The 20,074-nt window shown below is 42.2% G+C and overlaps 1 protein-coding gene across 1 annotated transcript in view; it reads left to right on the plus strand.

Moving 5' to 3' along the window:
- The window catches only part of FNDC3B (fibronectin type III domain containing 3B), a 168,784-nt gene extending 157,646 nt beyond the window's left edge, over positions 1 to 11,138 (plus strand). Inside the window, exon 25 of the mRNA XM_010572900.1 lies at positions 8,382 to 11,138. Coding sequence (XP_010571202.1) covers positions 8,382 to 8,693 — 312 coding nt within the window. The 3' untranslated portion in view covers positions 8,694 to 11,138. The remainder of the gene's footprint in view (positions 1 to 8,381) is intronic.
- The last annotated feature ends 8,936 nt before the right edge of the window (positions 11,139 to 20,074 follow it).

Below are 20,074 nucleotides of genomic sequence, written 5' to 3' on the forward strand. Positions count from 1 at the left end.
AGGTTTCGATGCGTGGATGCGTAGCTGCTGTGTATCAGCTGCCCCACAGAAAACGGTGTCCGTCCTTGCACTACAGAAGCAGGGTGAATGAAGTACGGCTGATCCTTTTTTCCTTGTGTGTCTTGATTAGAGCTCACAAGTGGACATTTCCCCAGAGCACCTGAAACAGAACAGTTCATTCACAGCTAGATCTTTTATTTCATCTGTCACACCTCGTGACTGTGATTTACAGTGCACTTCATGTGTGCCCTGTCTTCTCCCTGTCCTTTCTTTCATTCTCATATGGATTCCAAATAAGTCCAAATTAAGGAATGAGATATGTTAAACCTTAAATTAAACTCCTAAAAATATGAGTAAGGTGGTATTTTCCTTGCAACTGTCTTTGCTCCTCTTCAGTCTATTTTTGACTGTGAACTCACGAATTATCAAAAATAACATAAATGCAAGAAAACTCATGTGGGTGCTAAAGATTCAGAAACCTAACTATTGTTTCTGTCAGGAAACATTTTTGGTGCTGGTATAGGTAATAAAACCTCTGTGTACTGTGTTGGCCTCATCATGTCAGTGGTAAGTGGATAAGTGGAGCCATTTTGCTGATTTACAAAATAGCTTTGATATATAACCTTCATGTACAGCTTTAGTAAGCGTAGCTTAAGCACTTAAAATGTTCTGGATGTCCTTGGGGAGAACTGAGCATGGCTTCTTGTTCCTTTAAGGTAGGCGATGGCTTAATTTTCGCAGTCAAGAGGTTGTGGTATGAAAAAACCCAGCATTAAAGGAAGTAAAAAGTACCTTCAGGGTCTTATGTTGAAGCTCTTCATTTCTCATGAAGCATGATGCTGATGAGGGGTGTTTTGCTTGAGTTTTCACAAGTAACTCACTAGAAGAAGCTCCCGGCTGGGATGCTCAAAGCTGACACTGTGTCTTCTGTAGTTGGGCTGGCTGATAACCAGCCATGGAAAAGAGGGAGAGTTCCACTGTTTCACCTACTCGGAAATCAGTTTTGCCCATCAAAATGATTTGTCTTCATCATGAACATGGCTGTCATCTCAACACTGGGGCACATCGCTGACGTACTGTCCGTTAGCCGAGCTGCAGTAGCTGTGTGCATGCTCTTAGCTCCTGTTATGTCAATAGGAGATAAAATATATAAACGTCTTTCAGTGATTTTTCTGGCTAACGCATTTCACTTTACCTTTGCTGTGGCATGCAGGTGATCACTTGCCACTATTTAGCTGAAAAGTAATGTTAGTGATACGTTAATTACATTTGAAGCGCCAGTCCTAAATTTACTTTTAAATCTGTTTGATTCCCTGCAAGTTACGTAGATATTTTGCACATGTATCTCAGGGGGCACACTGTATTAGAAAGGGTTTGCAAATTGTTTTGAAGGGTTGCACAAATGAAGAATATTGTAGATTTTTCAGGCTGTTAAATACACCCATGAGAAAGAACAGTGTCTTAAGTGACTTGGGTTTCTATAGCAGTCGCCAGTGCATTTTGCAACATCCAGGGATAGTAAAGCTGGATAAGGAGATAAATAGCTGTGTGAAGTCATTTTTTATGTCCCACTGGCATGGAAATAAATGTAACAAATAGCTCTTTCAAGTCATTTATGGGCTGTGCAGGACTTCATATCACGTATAGGGTCTCTCATCCTCAGACGCTTTCCCCTTCACTCACCTTTCAGGACACAGTTGTTTCAGCTTAGCAATATAGAATCATAGATCATCCTAAGTTGGAAGGGATCCATAAGGATGACGTGTTTTACACCAGCCCAAACACAGATCAGTTTCATAGAATAAAAAACCACTTTTAAAATCACCTTAAAATTGAAACTTTTCAACTAATGAACATACAAAACTGTTTCTGTGTTACAAGGCTGTAATCCTGTCAATAGTCAGATCACTTTATTTGCATCAATTTAAAGGCAACTATTTAAGGCAACACATTAAGCGGTTTTAACTAGGAAGACATGTTACAAACCCATGGAGCCACGTCTCTGTGTCTACTCCCAGTCGATTTCCTTCAGATGAACACAGCTGTTAGACGACCAAAGCAGTTTCCTCATTCTGAATCCTTGCTTTCAGTGTTTAAATGAGTAAAAGCTTATGAGGGTAAGTTCATGTGCAGGTATATCCTGGAGCAGAACAAACCAATTAAAGGGTAAAGCATTTACTAAGCATTACCATCTGTAAAAGTGACTATGCACGGCAGAAATCAAGATGATGATGCATGTAAATCTATTTTTTGTGACGAGAATGGGAGAATGTTTGATTATATGTCTTATGTTTCTCCCTCAGGAAATTTTGCAAAGGTACCATTATTCTGACAAACTTATTAGGAAGATGACAATATGGCTTTTACGATACTGCCTTAGCGTTCATACTCTGTTATGTTTTTTAAACCGGTGTGATGGTGTTATATTGACAAGAATGTTGAGAATGTTGTAGGCTTTACATAGTAGATTTTAGTCTTTTCATCCAAATAACCGCCCAGGAAAGGGAGATCCTTTTATTGTGAAAACTGAGTTAGAACTTTTTTATGATGGTTGTGTTTGAGTTTTCAAAACATGGCTATATCCTGTGATTATTTGGGGAACAGTTGCACAGGAGCGGCACGGTGTCGAGCACAGAGTCTCCCTGGACTCGATAAGAAAGCTCACGGAAATCCTTACTCAGGTGGCACAAATGTGACACTCGATTCCTCTTTCTGGGGAAATTTTACGTTACAGATCTTGATCCAGCTCTTTGCTAGGAAGCCCTTCAGAAGGTGCAGAATGCAATGTTCTCCCATATTAATTTCATTAATAGAAGAAAAAAATCCACCTGGGCACTTCGTGCTGACTAAGCATGAAGTAGTCTGCTTCAGTTTATCCTGGCCCAGAGTCAGGCACACACTGAAATAAGTGGCCATGTTTCACTTCCCTTACTCACACAGCGTAACTCTTTAGTACACGGCACTGATTTTTCTGGAACTGCCTGTGGACCGGTATAAAGTAGGGCATTGTGACACCTGTCTAGTGTGTTTTGTATCTAAAGTGAATAAATATAGAAAAGTCACTATGAAATGGAACATTAATAGGAGAAAACAGTCTTACTGCCATCCGTTAACTCTCAAAGTTTGAGCTCCTTATTAATCTATCGCTGTGTATGCCATCCTAGAGATGAAGCTCTCGAGAGATGTAAGAACTCCTAGGAGCAGACCACCCATCTGTACTTGCACCTCGCTTATGCTGTAGAAACAAATTTGAGTTACAGAAAATAAACATCTTCATTAATTTATAAAATAAGCTAAATCACTTCAGCATTTCCTTCCCCTGCTGCAACATTAGCCACTGACGTGCTTTTGGGTAAAGCTATAGTTTCTTTCTAGATCATCACACCCGAGCTGTCTCCCTCCCCCTGTAGCCCGATGTATGCAGCCCTCCACATCCCAAAAGCCACTGCTTTTCCATCATTTGACCTAGCAGAGGTGGTATCAAAGTACTCAAAAGCTCTTTTTTTTTTTTCCAGACTGGGGCTATAGCTATCCCTGCCCTCCTCTGGGAGAACACATCGTAAATATTTCTCTGCTGGGAATTGTCTGAAGAACTGGATTTGCAGGAGCTAAACAGATAACAGTTTAGCTCCCTAAAAAGTGTGTTTAAAAAAAAATATGAACTACTGCTTTTCCTGTTTCTCAAGCAATGTGTTCCTTTTTGTGTATTTGTATGCTTTATCTATTTGGATACTTCAAAAAAGCAATGGCATATGACAATTCTGTTTAGGAAATCACATTTTCCTTGTTTACGAATCAGGATGTAAATCACGGCAGATTCCAGGAATCGGTGGCCCAGGTTTGTTTTTCTGTTTCTTGCATTTTCAGCTAGCAAAGCTTACTCAGTCAGAACTTAGCTCTAAAGCGCGTTAAAATCGTCTCCAGCTTTGCACAGTTTTCCTCTGGAGTTAGGGGAGCAGGCTGTGTTGTGCAGCGCTAGCAGGAGCTGAAGCTTGGGATAACAGTCGTAACACTCGTCATTCTAAGTTTTAGTTTCCCAACTGAGCAGCTCTGGGGATCGAATCACCAAGGAGCCAGCTCTTTGTAAGAGCTGACCGCAGGAAATGAGAGCTGAGCTTTAAAGCTTCTTTGTCCTTAAATTGTTTGCCAGTGAGGCAAAATGTTCTACCTTTGCAATTTCCAAGAATTTGGAGGCAATGGTGTTTCATCAGCTTCTGCCACATCTCTTCTGGGAGAAAACTGTCCCCAAACGCTTTCCAAACGAAGAAAAGATATGGGTGGGAGGCACTGGGTGTGTAAAAAATCCCCCGGCAATGCAGTGGGAAGCCTGCTCGGGTCTGCACCGAGAGGTGGGTGCCTGGAAGAACCCGGTCCGTCTTACCAAGCTCAAATTTTTTACTATTGGGTTTTTTTGGTTCAGACTCTGTAGACACACAATCTCTGAAACCCATTCAGTGCACTGTTAATTTGTTTAAAGCTCCAATCAGCAAAAAAATTGGTTTTCCTTCTCTATTTTAAATAGCAAGTCAAAGGCACTTGTTCTGGTTGCATGCCAAAATACAACCTAATGTACAGTATGCATTGGCATTTATTATTAGTGCTACTTGCATTGAGTATTTTCTCTGCCTCCTGATGCCAATTTTGTGTCATGAGACAGAGCAAATAATTTCCTTTTGTTAGAGTTTTTTCAGTGCAGCCCACCTTGCGGAAGGTGATCTTAGGGACTCTTGTTTGCTTTGTTTAGGAGCCAAGGCTGTCCACACAACTCTTAAGGGTTTATGAGCATTTCAACAGTGGAGTGAGTGAAACTGATTTTGAATTTGGATAAAATAATAAACCAGTTTCTTGAAGAGAAATCTGTTAGATGACTTAGAAGAAATCAAACCTTTCAAGTGGGCGTGCTTTGTAAATAGATTTATCCTGCCTCTGATTCTTCATCTTCTTATCACCATACAGAATAGGCTTTTATTAATTATTAAATACACTGGTCATTGCTATGGAGTGCAGCAGCCAGGTTAGGTTATCCTACACTTTCCAGTGTGTTGCTTAAAGGGCAATTGTGGCTGTCATTGTTATTATTGGAAAAGATGGAGGGGGGATGGAATTCTTTAATGACATCTGTGAAATTGAGAAATACTTGCCTACAGGAATTCTCTGAGCTGTCCAGCTCAATCAGTAGGATCAAACGCCATAAAGGGCTTCAGCAGCAGTTTATTACTTGTGATGATATTTTCATTGAGGGAACCAGGCAAAAAGCTCCTGTTTTTATTATATTCTCAGGTGCCTAAATAGAAAAGCTGTTTTTAGGAAGTGAAAGTGATAAATTGGATCGCCACTTTACTTTGACTTGTTGGCCACAAAAGCATAATGTGCTCCATATGAAAAAAACTATGCTGCTTTATACAGTTATATTTGGTTTCATATTTGTTTAGCAACTTTAAAGACCTTCTCCAGAATTGTCAATTTTATTTTTTTTTCTCTATTGCATATGCGAAGTCCGTTCACAGAGCGTAACTGTGGTCACAGCCAAGCATGTATCTCTGTGCTGAGGGCATCCTGCATTGGCTTAGCCTGCTCCTACAGACACTACTGCAGGCAAACGTGAGCTGGAGCCAGTAGCATCTCCAAGGTGTTCACTGCAGCCGGTTATGGAGGATACAGAGGCTACTGCCAGAAGTGAAGGACAATTAAGCACGATAATTTTTTACCTGTTACTGAGAAAGGACATAGGTCCACTGGTGCTCAATACTCCTCAAACCACTGAAAGCAGGACAATTTCCACCACCTTCTTAGCTCTAGCACGCGAAATGTTTTGTCTTGATCGTTAGTGAATATTAATTCATGTATTCGGTGTACTTTTGACTATTTTTCAAACTTTCTTTAAAGATGCACTCTTCTCTCGCTTGACTGTCTGGCCTTTTTCTGAGAAGTGCTGTTGAGTAGCTGGCTTGAGTGAACTTGGTCATCTATATTTATTAGACTGTAATGAAGATGCAGGTCTTTGATTTAGCCAAACTTAGCCTCCAGTTACACTGGTATTCACCACCCTGACAGAAGAAAACAAGTAAAAAAACCAATTAACTGGACAGGTTTTTTCAGTACAAAGACAGGTTGTATATATCCCATCCCTAGTATCCGTTAAATGTAATTTATGAAGCTTAGATTGTAAAATTTTTATTAAATGTCATTACTTGGATTCTACTGGATTTTTATTTTGTTTTAGAAGTGGTCATATTGGTTGCAAAGGTTCATTTATGGCAAAGGCATGTAGAGCTCCTATGATTATACATTTTGAAATGAAATTAATAATCACAACAGCACCAGAAAACATATGTCGCTTACAGTTCTTTTGTAAGGATAGCTGCTTTGAGTTACCATGTCTCAGAGTCTAAAGAAATGGGAGTTAGGTAAGTCCTCCAAGTAGAAGAATCCTGACTCTGGTCCTGTGGAAGAACGCGTCCTTTTTTAGTTACTCGCTGAATGTACAGTTACATGCCAAATGCATGCAACTTTTCTTTGCATGATCATTTCTGTTTGGGAGTAAACCGAAGTATTAACCGCCTACAAGATGTAGCACTGGTGGTGGAGTAGGTGGAGGACAGTTGCCCGCAGCAGGTGGGTATTAGAAATGGAGTTGCCGTTGGAAAATAGAGTGGCAGAGATGTTCTTGGGATGAGATATGCTTTGCAAACAAATGTTTCAACCATCGCGTTATTTCTGTGGACTGCTACAGCACTCGCAGTTTTGTTTTCCCTGCAATTCCTGTATTACCGTAACTTACTGACTCACTTCTCACTGGCGTTTGGAAGACAAGCCAAGATGACAAGAAAGGCAGCAGTGCATAGCTGTGGTTAATCACAGAGATTTACAGTATGAGTTTGGTTTATTCCTGTCACTTGAGCTAGAGTGAATTTCCTGTGAATGCCGAGCATACTTGAGAAAGGTAATGTCATTTTGTTTAAGCATTGCTTCTTGATTAATGCCTTGGGGCCAAGAAACACGAGCTGGTTAAAGGATTTCTACTTAGTCTGGAAACTCGGAGTCACCATCATTCAAACTATATTTGGAAAAACTGTGAGAGTTTAAAAGGAGGGGAGAAAACGAACGAAAGAAAAACCTTAATCTTTTGTCCCAGACCTTCTCAAGAAATCAGCGACTGGCTTTTTAACAGAGGGATGAGTCTCAGGGGCAAGCATGGGCAGGAAAGCTGGACTCTTCAAGTGGTGTTTAGCTGAGCACGGCTCTTCTTTTTCCTCTTGTATTTCTTACTCCGGAGTAAGGCACAAGAAGTCCTCTATCGGCTCAGGTTCAATTTCCCTCTTCTTACCCTTTTCTAAGTTGAGTTCTTACCTCCGGGGGAGCAGAGATGTTCTCAACCTTCTGCTCCTGCAGCGAGGAGAAGGAAACTGGCTAAATGAGCAGGGGAAAAAGAATCTGAAGTTCAGGATGGTTTGTTTTTTTTCCAGCAGACAGAGGCACTTTGTGACACATTTTTTTATTTCATAAAATACCAGTTTCAACAATCCTCCATTATATAGATTGTTGACTGGTTATTTGTTTTCAGAGTTCGTAAATGTTTCCAGTGGTCTTTTTCCGTTTAAGTCACAAAACTGTCTCTTAGATGTTCCGTTATCTCTCTTCTTTCTCGTAGTGTGACTCATGCTCTCAGAGTCATGCGGCACCTACATTTGATTAGCATAAATACATAATGGGTTTGGATTGCTAAAGAACCAGATGTAATGCAACCAAGAGGAGCTTTTTTATACCTTAATCATATTTTATTGTTTCCACAGTACTGAAAATGTAATTTCTGGCAAGATTGCTGACTCTTGAGAGAAATGTGAGGGGAAAGTACATTAAACTAATACTTGTAACCGGTTTTACAATTGCACAGTGAATGTCTTCCAATAACTCTAGTTTGCAGGTTTTCTTCCTTTTGGAGCCAAACACGGTGCTTATGTCTTAGACATGTTTTAGCCATATAGTCACATTTTTAAGAGTACAGAAATATGTTTGTAGTATTTATGACACCCACAAAAGATGAGTACGTCTTACGGTTGCTGTATTATGTGAAGTCTTGTCAGTCCTTGTGTGCGTTGACTCTGTTGAACGCTCTGCATTGAGACCTCTCATGGTTGGACATTTCTTAGATAGTATTCCACGTGCTTCCGATTTTCCAAAACCTGCATTGACCTAGTGAGTTCCTTCCCTTGAGAGCTGCAGAAGTGTTTCCTTAGGAGACTCAGACTTGACCTAACTTTCTGGCTCAAATCCTTGCGAAATCGGGCACTATTACTTCTTTAAATTGTTTGATGCTATGGAAGGAGGAGGAGGTTGTCTTGCTCTTTGTACGTGACTGTGCTTGCCGTTTTGTTTTGAAGGTGTACAAGGGAGAAGAGACCACCTTCCACATCTCAGGCCTTCAAGTCAACACAGACTATCGGTTTCGCGTCTGCGTCTGCCGCCGGTGCTTGGATACCTCACAGGAACTTAGTGGACCTTTCAGCCCATCCGTTGCCTTTATGCTTCAGCGAAATGAGATCATGCTTGCAGGAGAAATGGGAAGCATAGATGATCCTAAGATAAAGAGCATGATTCCTACTGATGAACAGTTTGCAGCCCTCATTGTTCTTGGCTTTGCAAGTTTGTCGATTATATTCGCCTGTATATTACAATACTTCTTTATGAAGTAGAGAATTCAATGGAAGTTTGAGATACCAATTTAACTAATGCTACGCATTATAATCCACACATTTATTCAGATATTCCTTTTTTTGAAATCCTTTTGTTCTACCATACATTTTATATACTTCTCTTGTTTTTACAGTTCTAGCTTGAAGAAAGATAAATCAGTGTTTTGATGCACCTTTTTGAAATTCAAAACTAGGAAGCGGTCAAACTGGAGAATCAAGCAAACCAGATACCAAAAGCAAGATTTTTTTTTTTTTTCCTTCACAGTTTCAAAATTGTCACCAATTTGCCTTTTCAACGTTGTTTTGTTTTTTTCACTGAAGTTCGTACAGTCTCTTATTTTATCTTACTATTTAGGACATTTTAATCATGAGTCACTTTTTTGTCTCTTCTTTTTCCTTCTAAACATTAGTCACAAGTGTGTATAGTGGTAAGACTAGAATACAGTGTTAGTCAACAGTAACAGGTTTTCCTTGAACAGTATTAGCAATGTTGCCTATGAATTATTCACTACATTTGCCCCAGTTTTTTCAAGATAAAACCTAAGTTGTTATTTTAACTGTTTAGTGCATTTAAATCGGAACGATATCCTGCAGTCAAAAAACCTTTTTAATTATCTGTTATTTTTACAGTTACAACACTATAAACTGCCTGTATAAGAAATCAGATAACCAAACTGCATATAAATTATGAAGCATTATAGATTTTTTTTTACCATTCTGATTCCTAGCAGTAATTTTAAGTAAGAGGGCATTGTGCAATAGTTAGTTATTCCCATGTTCAGCTATTTAAAAGCTGCTTTAACTTGTCTGTTTGTCACTGTATATAACTACTTCTAATCTAATACTAGATATTATTCTATTATGTTCAGCCTGATTTATATGATTAGAGCTGGTGACAGCTTACTGCCTCTACTGAATTAGGTGAGATTTACACTTAAGGTAAGCAAACTTTACTGTCAGTTGATCTTTTTTTAATTATTATTATTTTTTGGAGGGGTGTCCATTTTATGGAACTTTCTTGGAGGTGTCAGAAATGACATCTGTTTCTTTGAAATACCTTAAGTGGGTGTCTACGCTATTCTTACCACAGGACTAATTGAAATAACTTGGTACACGGCAAAATTCAGACGAGAGTCCTGCAGAGGAATAGGCCCTGCTCTGATGGGAGTGCCCCCCCTCCTGCCTGCCCCTTCCCAGAAACACATTTTAATCCATCGAGATACTAGATTTTTAACTCTTGAGTCATTGGGTTATTTATATTAAGTCAACATTGTGCGAGTACCTCAGGGACGTAAATGAGCTGGAGGTGCAAATAGATTCCAAAAGGGTGCAACAGACACAGTGTATTTCCCTGCCTCTTGTTTTTGTATATTTTTGCTACTTGGTTTTGCTTTTGTCCTAGCTATTTTGTGCTCTGTCTCCATCGTCTAAGATTCAGTGTCCTGTACTAGCATAATAGTCCCTTAACCAAAGTAATGGGGAAAAAACAACATTATTTTTGTTCTAGGTTTATTTATACTATATACTGCATACAGTACTTTAAATACCAATTACAGTGCAATCTTTTATTTATTGTAAAAAAAAAAAAAATAAAAAGTGTACTTATGTACTAATCCCCCTCCCCACCCTCCCCGTAGCATGTTATATTTTGTCTGTTTTATACTGTCGTACTTTAGGTCAACTTTCTACCTGGCAGCATTCCTAGTATTATTAATCTTCTTACATTTTTTTGTGTTTTTGAAGATGGGAGCATCTAGTACATTAAATGCCAAAAAAAACCCCATTATCAGTGATTCAAACGTTTACATGTATCCAAAAACATAATCATCTCTGGAAAGGAAGTGCTAAGATCAATGAATTATTCTGTGTGCCTCTCTAGATGTAGCAAATATTAGAAATGTTCTGTATTTTGTTATTGACTATAATTAGTTTAATTTAGCCTTGCAAACTAATGGCATTGAGCTAAATATATATATTTTTTTGTTTTTGCCAAAGTCATGGCTTGTCAAATTTATTTACATCTTATTTAAATTTATTTGTGATATGAAACTTTGTGACCTTGCATCTGTATTTTGTGAGCGAAGCATATACAACTGTTTTCAATGGAGGGGAAAAGAGTGTATTTTTTAAAGCGATGAAAAGACTCCTAGTTTGGAAACCCAGAAATTTGAATAGATTCCCTTTTTTATTTTTAGAATATTGTTTCAGCAGTGCTGCTATGAAATCCGAGCTTGACACCTTTTTGAAAAAAAAAAACTGCTTTAATTAAAAAAAAAGAAAAAAAAACATCTTGCTTTAGATGATTTGATCAATTTTGAAAGTTTGAAATACAGATGATACTAAAAGCAGTGAGCAGAAGTGTAGAGAAGAGCAATCGGTTACACTTGAAGCATTTCTGTCATTGCTAGTTTTTAGTGTCCCTTCTAATCACGCTAACGAGACCGCCCAGTCCAACCCTGAGGTGATCAGAGGAATTATTCTGTAGGAGTTGGGATAGGCCCTAAATAAGTTCATTTGACATTCTTTTAGTTTATATATTCTGCCATAGTGATTTGATTGTCATTCATATATTAACAAAAAAAAAAATAAAGCATGGCAGATGCTAACCCGTTCCCGTTCTGATTGCCATTACCGCTGACCCGCCGTTCGCTGATGCCTTGTCTTTGCCCGTACATCTGTACGCCCTCTGATCCAGCAGCAGCAGGCGTTGAATCCAACCCGGGGGCTCTCTGCTCTCAAAGAAATTATCAACAGCAACAACAGCAAAAAGGTAGAATGAAACACTAAATATTGAAAACCCTTAAGGAAGGAGAGATGGTTTTTATATTGTTCTGCCTTTTTCTTTATGAACTTGAAATGTTTTCTAATCCTGTTTGTTGGCTACAGTAGCTCAGTATTCAGTGTCACGATTGAAAAGTGCCCTAACTGAATGTGTATGAACCTTATCCTTGCACAGTTCTTTAAATTGAAAAAAAAAAAAAAAAAAAAGTTTTTACCTCACTATGGGAACATACATTCCAAGCTTTTCAACTTCAAAAAAAAAAAAATCATAAGTTTTCTTGTATTGTAAATTTTAGACTATTTCATATGCATTGTATTAAAACTGCCATATCAATTTTAATGTATAGATTTTGCAAATACTACACTATGTATGTAAGACTTAACTGTATCTGTAGTGTATATGTAATATATTTATGCCCAATAAATGTTTTAATTCTTTCTGATACTACCAGCAGTTTTCTTAATTGAAAAGGTCAGTCTTCATGTGGCCCCTTTCTAGCAGGTCGGTGGTGTTGCTGCAGCCCGAAGCAGGAGCGAGAGCCCTGAATTTAACTTGGGATGTTTCTGGCTTGGAATGATTTTGCGTTATTTGTGAAGCGTTCGCTGGTGCAGTTCAGCAGTTTACGGCATAATCTTTTCTTAGACCGAGCTAAATACACCGCAGATTGCCGGTCCACCCCCTGGAAAGCTGAAGTCCAGCCAGGCTGTTACCCGTGCCGTGCGTCGGCAGGCTGCCGGTCTTCCGACCTAAAGCACCGTCCCGGTGAATGCCAAATTCCTTCTCACTGGTTTGAAACTGGTGAGCTGGTTTCTGTAGCCCCCCCCCCCCCGTCTCCTTGTCCGTGGGAAATCGCGGTCCTCTCCCGGGGGCTGCCCGGTTTCGGACAGCATCGGCTGTGGCAGCGGGCTCGGACTGCCGCCCCGCAGTTTGCTTCCCTTGGCAGGGCTGATGTACAGTAAGCAAAAGCTTACGGAAATCATCTTAAAGTCAACTTTCTCCTGTGTTTTAATCACTTCTTTTAAATACTTGCATGAAAAGTTAAGGGTGGTAAAAAAAAAAAACAACCTAGATTTGTTATGTCTTTGTAATTAAACCTTGAAATATCAGAACTTTTCACTTATTTGTTAATTATGTGCAATAAATTCAATTACTCATCATAAAGAATTGGTCTAGTATGTGTACATGTTTCTTGGCAACCACATTAATGTTTGTTTTCTAAACAGCTTTTCTTCAAATCACTGCATAAATACAACATTGTTTGCTTTTTTAATTACTGCAGTTTACAACATGAGTGGGTTTTTCCTAAGGAAAAACAATTATTTTTTTCACTTGGTTACTCAGCTTTTTTTTTTTTTTTTTTTTTAAACAGTGCTTGCCAAAACAATCTCTTTTTAACAAAATCTTTTAACTGTGTCTCTAGAATAGTAATCACTGCTTTGGTGTCTGAAGAGATGTTTTGTTTTCGATAGTCCCTGGTTTACAGTATTACCGTGAGTGTCTGCAGAGAGGATGGAGGATGGTTAAAGCCCACGGGAGTGAAGGAGGATTTAGGTATTTGCTGTTTGAGCTCTGAATGGTGTCTTGTAATGTTGTAACCTGCAGGTTTGGTGCTGGGTCCCTTGCCCACACCCAAAATAGGCAGAGGTGGGGTAAGTAGCACTAAGTTTCCAATGGATTTTGTTTTACAAAGAAATACAGAGCAAGTTGTAGCCAGGCTTGGGGAATATTGTATTTACCAACATCTCTTGCCTGCTTGTACCTGGTGGTGGAAAGGTATCTGCTTTGAAAAGTTTTGAAACAGAGCGGAGGCTCATATTTTGGGGTATCTTTGTGGCCTTACAAACCACCTGTAGGGTGGTTGGACGTGGACCGTGGCCCATCGCACAGTTTGAGCAGTCTCCAGGTCTGCCCGCAGCAGAGCGTGGTCACCCGGTTGGTGGCTGCTGTTTCTATAGCAGCAGCGATTCTCTCTCTTTTCTCAGTAATCAAAGAGCCCGGTCAAAAACGGAACGGCTGGAATTTGTTTTGCTTTTGGCTTCAGTCACCGTTGCAAGTTCGGAGCACGTTTGGTTTGGTGGAGGAGAGTTGAGCCCTTTTTAAAGGCGGGGGGGTCTCTGTGTGAGAAACCGGTGCATCAAAGCGAGATGCGGCGCGATCTGAGCCACCCGCTGCCCCGGACAAGTAAGACAGCAAAGAGGGTCTGGAGGAAGCGTCAGGCCATGCTGTTCACCTCCTGCAGACCTTTTGCTGCCGGACTCATTCAAGTCTCGGAATTTTAGGAGGTGCTGAAATTCAGTGTATTATAAACAGGACTTGCTTGAAGGGAGCTAGGTCTTAACTCCAGCCTTTGTGTCGGGGGACCGAGGCTCTCCCGCCTGTCCCTCCTGTCTTGAAGCATAGCAGAGGTACTTGAAAATACCCCTGAAAATCAAATAACTTTGGGAGCTCCAGCAAAGAGGCCTCTGGGGCGTGCTGGATAAAACAGCATCGCCTGAGCTACTCCTGCCCTGTGGGCCTGGGGGTCAGCGTGACCAGTGTCCCTCTTGAACGGGTGATTTCAGTCGCCGCTCTTTTCAACGGCCCCACTGTGTTTTTGTCCTTTTGCTGGAGTTTAAGGTTGCAGGTGTTCCACGTGGGAGTTAAACTGGTAGGAAGCGGCGGGATGAGTCCACAGCCCACCCACATCTCCACAGCGACCACTGGGAAGCTGATGGAGCTGAACTGCTCGGCTCCTGCCGGACCCTCGCCAAAACCTCGTTCTCTTCTTCTGCTTGGTCGGGATTATACAAGTGGTACAAAAAGAGACCGGTTCATGTTTTTGAAGAAGTCTCTAGCTGCAATCTAATCTTTACCCCTTCATGCCAAGCCTAAATGGATCCTTTGAGATCTCAGCCAAGTTTGAGCAATGTATGGACTAGGGAGATAAGGTCATTCCCCCGCCCAGCGTCAATGACACCTGCATGAACCCAAAGGTATTAGAGAAAAGTTATAAAGAAATTATTATGGTAATGTGATGTATAAATTACATTTCCTATGCAACTCTTTTTCTAGAATTATGGAATTATTGCAGAATTCATGATGTATTGTGATTTATTGAAATGGTGTAGAATTATATTCTCTGTCCTTAATATTCACCTGCCTTGGAGAGAAGATATAAATGTCATTCCTTATTCTTCTCAGAAATGAAAACCACGGGTAGGTTTAGAGAGGAGGATATGGACATTTTGTTTCAATATTTTTATGGCTGAGCAGAAAAAAAACAGCTGAGATCCCTTGAAAGGGCTATGTCATCAGTACTACATTTACTAAGTTGTAAATGATTGCATCTGTTTCTGCTCTTGAAAATTGCTCTCTCGCAATGCACAGAGTGTTGGCTGGGCGAAATAAAAAAAAAAGAGGTTTCACAAGATGCTTTCAAACACAGTGGATTTGCCTGCTGTCTGCTGTTACTTAGGTGAATGTGCTGTTATTAGTTTGAGTAGTTATATTTATTGTACTAATTGCTGGCATAGATGGTATTGCATGCAATCGAAACTATTTTTAGGTCTACTAGCGTGGTTAATAAATAACTGCTTGGGTCAATGTGTTCAGTGGATGTCATTTCTTGGTAATTTTATTAGCTCATCCCTCTCACTTTCTGTCATATGAAAGCTATTATTCTCTACAAATAAAATGGAGCAAACAGCGGGGATGCAGAAGCCTCGTGAGGATTAACACGCGAAGAGAGTTGAGAAACTCACCCTAATCCAGCGCAAATATTGCATTTATTAATTTGCAGCTCGAACACCCTTCCTTTCCACAAAACGCTCGTGAACTGGTCGCAGCATCCTCGGTTCGGACCGCGCACGTTAACGTTGCCGCGCGGGATGCTGCTCGCTGCCTGCCCAGCTGCCGCTGCAGCGCGTCGAGGTTTGACAGGCTGAGAAAAAGGGGGTCTCTGCGCTTGGCAGGGCCAAATATTCCCCGGGCTGCTGCTGGATAGACTTTGTATGGTGTTAAGCGTGGCTCTAAAACGGTGATTGCTCCGCATCGCAGTGCTTAAGCTACTTGCTCCTGTCTTTGACCTCGGGGCACCGACCCAAGGCAGGAGGAGACCCTCGTGCTGGCCACCCGCTTCCCTCTTCACAAACTGGCAATAGTTCAGTGTGTTCAAAACTACACGTTCCACCAAAACTAGCTCAGAAGATTGCACCTTTTGCAGCCCCGCGCTGGTGCCCCTGGCACAGCACAGGGAATTTTACGAAAATCAATGGTATAGTCGCTGCTGGATAAAAAATACCAAGTGCTATCGACTGGGCAGAATACGCACCCACGCGTGATCATGAATATTGGCTTCACTTTTGGTGGGAATCTGTAGTATAAGGTTTTGCTGTCTTGTGTAATATTGGCGTGTTAAAGCTATTTAAACCTCTCCGCCTCAGAGCTCGTCACGCTGCGGGCTCACTGCAGGGTGTGGTGTCAGATTCCCTGCCTGCCCTAACGAAGGATGATTTGCAGCACCGGGTCGTTTGTGGAAGGCGGTTGTGCAGGTAAGAACAATGTGAATAAAGGCCTGGAAATCTCCATGCCTTTTTTTTTCTTATGGACAGCACTGCAATCATGTGAAAAATCAGTCGGAACACGAGAAGAGGGGAGCAACGCTCTTCTCTTTTGATCCAGCAGCATTCAAAATGGGGGCAAATGCTGGTAGAGCATCTCCTGTGTCCTCAGAGCAGCCCCTGAAGTCAAGCGGGGGGTACTTTAATTCTGAGTGTGATTTCACTTCATGGACTCGCACACGTCACCAAACCTTCATTTTGCTCCCAGTGAGGGAAACGCAGCGAGCGTGGAGAGCAATAAAATGCTTTCATTGCAAAGCGTTTTATCTCCAAGTGCAGCTCGAAGAGCAGCCTGTAGGCTTTCAGAAAGATGTATTTGCGCACGGAACAAGAGAGCGGTAGATTGGCAACCGGGCAGCGCTCACTTTAGATGCTATTTTTTAGGAGTTGGTACCCTTGTAGTGAGGGGCAGCGGTCCCACCACTGATGTCTGTTCAGAGCCGACCCCGTGTGTGAAGGACATAGAAGTGCTTGTCCATGAATGCCCAAAACCACAGGGAAGACTAAAGAGACTGGGGATTGCTCCCATCCCATCAGGCGGTTTGCTGGGATAACGCCCAACGCTTATAGTCCTCTGCCTACGTTGCGTTTATTCCTCAAGCCTGCTCACGGCGTGAGAGTGTCTTCGTAATGCGTCAGTGGTGGGATCCAGGTAACACTGCAGCAGCAAAGCGTACCCCACAAGTCTGGAGGTATTTCCTCTCCAAAATTTTGCTGCGGAGCCACGCTTCTCTTGCTGAGCGAAAACAAGTCAGTCTGTTTTCAGGACTCGGAGAAACGTGCGGTCAGCATCACCATGCGCAGCTCCGAGATGAAGTACAGACTTTTTTTTTTTTTTTTGTGCAAGTAATAGGGTTAATGAGAGGCTCTGAATTTTGCTCTTATTTGAAAAGTCATGGCATGTGCCAGTCCACAACTGAGATCAGGAAGGGCAGTAACACACAAGCGCTGGGCTTGGAGGGGAACAGAGACCTTTCTGCTGGGAAGAGCACTGAGAAAGCCTGTTAAATGCCCACCGAGTGTATTAATTACATTTAACAGTACTAATGTACTGTATTGTGTGCTGGAATGACAACCGTACTAAGGCTCAACAGCAAGCAGAAGTGCCTGCAGAAACCTCTAAACCTTCGTTAATACAAGATGGATTAAGTTTGTCTTTTTCTTCATCTTCTTTCACTGTACTTGCATAATCATAATTTAGAGGTAAAAGACAAATCATGAACTAATGTTCACTTTTTTTTTTTTCCCCCCCCTAAACAGCAGCAGCCAGGGCTTCTGGAAACTGCAACTGTGATTCATGATCTGATAGAGCTGGCAAAGCTGGGCCCCATCAGCTAACAAACTGCTTTGGGCAAAAGTTTGGCCGACGACACGGGACGTGAAGCCAAACCCCTGGAGGTTTTACCCGTCTCTCGCCAGAAATCATGCTTCTGAGCGAAAAGCCATTGGCAAGGGCACCTGCGTGAGGAAATTATTTTGCTGCTATGGAGTCCCTGGTCTTTGTGTGGAGCTGGGAAGGCGTGTGCTGCGGTCTATCAGGTAGGGAGGCAGGGGTGGATGGCTGGGGGAGGGCAGGGGTGTGGGTACCACTGCCCTACGCGGATGATGGATGTGCCTCAAAGAACAAGAGATACTTCACGCTAATGCCCTCCAAGCTCCCAGCTCCTTGCGGGCACTGCTGTGTTACGGCTGGGCAGGGTGTAACTCCAGCTAAACGTGCCTGGCAGCAAATAGTGTAAAATAGTGTAAATCGCGCCAGGTGTTCCCAAGACGTGCCAACTCCTGCAACTGCATCTGCTGGATATATCTCCATCTGGATCATCTGGAGGATTTTTCTGGAAGCTTCTGCACGTGTGCGGGCCCAGGAACGGGTGTAAGAGTTCACGTGCAGGTACAAATCCCGCTGCGGGTGTAGGTGTTGCCTCGGCCACTGGCACAAGTTCGCTGGTGGTTAATGATGGGAGGGATGCAGAAGCGGGGCTTTGGAAGCAGAGCCTGTGTTTCCCGGGTTCAGGCTCCCATCAGCTGAGCTCTCCGGAGGCTGGAGTGTCAGCCAGAGGTTACTTATTTCCCATATTACGCTTATCTCGGGTTATTGTGCTGAGCACTCCGGCGGCACAGCAGAGAAACAGAAACGATGCTCAGAGCTGCCTGCACCAGCCCACAGCCCAAGGAAGAGCTTAACCCGGAGGGAGGTGAACGGATCCGCACCCCTTGCTCTGAGACAGCGTAGTTTGAGCGACGGGTTAAAACACCAAGTGCTTTAATGCCCTTTTCAGAAAATTGGGCTAATGTTGTTCGTTAAAAGGCGTGAGGGTAAAATCTACTCACCGTGCTTTCAGCCTGGGGGGGTGAGGAGGGCGGTTCAGGGTGCGTGGAAGTAACGACATGGGCATCACTGGGATATGAGGAGTTAGGTAGACTATTTTTCGTTGTACCGAATTTTGAATTTACTTCTCAAGGTGGAATTCACTGCCTTAAGGCCACAGGGTTTTTGCAAATAATACAAACTGTACGGAAGCCCATCGGGAAACACTGACCGAAGGGCTCAGAGGAACCGCTGACAGCCCCGTAAGGAACACGCTGATCGATGCGAGCAAGCGTGGGGGGGTCTCAGACAGCGGTGTGAGAGCAGCTGCCTTCGAACCTGCAAAAGGACCGTCAGCATCAGCAGCCGGTTCCCCAAACCTCGCCTCTGCCCATCAGCAGACGAGGAGCAGCACCCCGGCTACAGCAGCTCCGTGATGGAGAGGAGGTTCTCCTCGGTATTTAGGTATCTAATGGCTGCTGCTTTAAATAGGGCTTATGCAAATGTCATTTGAAACAAACTTACGTAACTGCTGAATATCTATCACCTCACTGTTTGACATGTAAGTACTATTTTTCCAGTGTATTTTATTTTTGACAAGAAATACAATAGGATATGATTTTCTGCCTGTGCATGTCTCCATCAAAGGTACTTTTCTAAAATGAATAAAGGTTTCTGGTAAAGTGCTTTTGACCTATTTCATCACCAATTTAACGTGTTGCCAAGAAATAAAATGCAGCCAAATCATTCCTGTTTATTTGTGAAGCTGTGATACAAAATGTAGAGTTAGAAAAGCTTCCCAGCTGAAACCAGGACAGCCGTTTAACAAATGAACCTCCGGTTATTTCCTGTATGGGCTACTCACATATAGGTCAGTGAGAACACAGCAAAATTTTGACTCATAAAGCCCCTATACATTTTTTTTTTTTCAGTCGGAACTGACAAAGTCTGTCCCTAGAGGGAAGAGTTGCCAGAAATGCAGCCTATGGCTCAACAGCCTGAAAGAAATCTTCCTGCGGACCTGCCCTGCCTGCCACACTTAACGAATAGCCCAGCGCTTGCAAAGGGCTTTTGCCTTCCCTGCATGTAAAATAAACCTCAAAAACCATGTCCGGACCCAAAATGGGGTGGGGAGACACCCATGCTCTTTCAGATAGGGAAGGCTTTGGGGAGAAGATGCCAGCAACACGAGGTGCTGCAGAAATGCCCTGGGAAACAGGAAAAATGTTTTGTTTCTGCTAGAAAGTACTTGCCAGGATGGTCATATGCTACGAAGACGGAGCAGCTGCAGCAGGTGAGATATAGAGAATTAAACGAGCGCCAGCACTTCTGTTGCCAGCACGGGTTGTTTGCCACTGTGCTCTGCCTGCAGCATCTGCTCTGCCTGCGTAAAACCTGGTAGAGACAAGGCAGGAGGAACCTTGCCCCATGTTACTACCGAGACAAATTCCTTGGAGTGTCTTTGGTGAGCTGCTCTTAGGTAAAAAATTCTATTGATATCTCGATTGCGCTTTTTTTTCCAAGTTCTTGCTTACAACTTAGGCAATATCTCTTGAGGCAAGCAATGCCGGATTCATCCATCGGTGCTGGTGGGGATGCATGTATCTTTCTGGGGGAATCTGACCATAGTTGATTTTATGATGCGAAAGTGAAGGTTATCCAGGTGATTTTTTTTTTTTAATTCCCCCCCCCC

The sequence above is a fragment of the Haliaeetus leucocephalus genome, unplaced genomic scaffold (genome assembly GCF_000737465.1).
Source record: "Haliaeetus leucocephalus isolate CR32 unplaced genomic scaffold, Haliaeetus_leucocephalus-4.0 Scaffold362, whole genome shotgun sequence".
NCBI classification, from domain to species: domain Eukaryota; kingdom Metazoa; phylum Chordata; class Aves; order Accipitriformes; family Accipitridae; genus Haliaeetus; species Haliaeetus leucocephalus.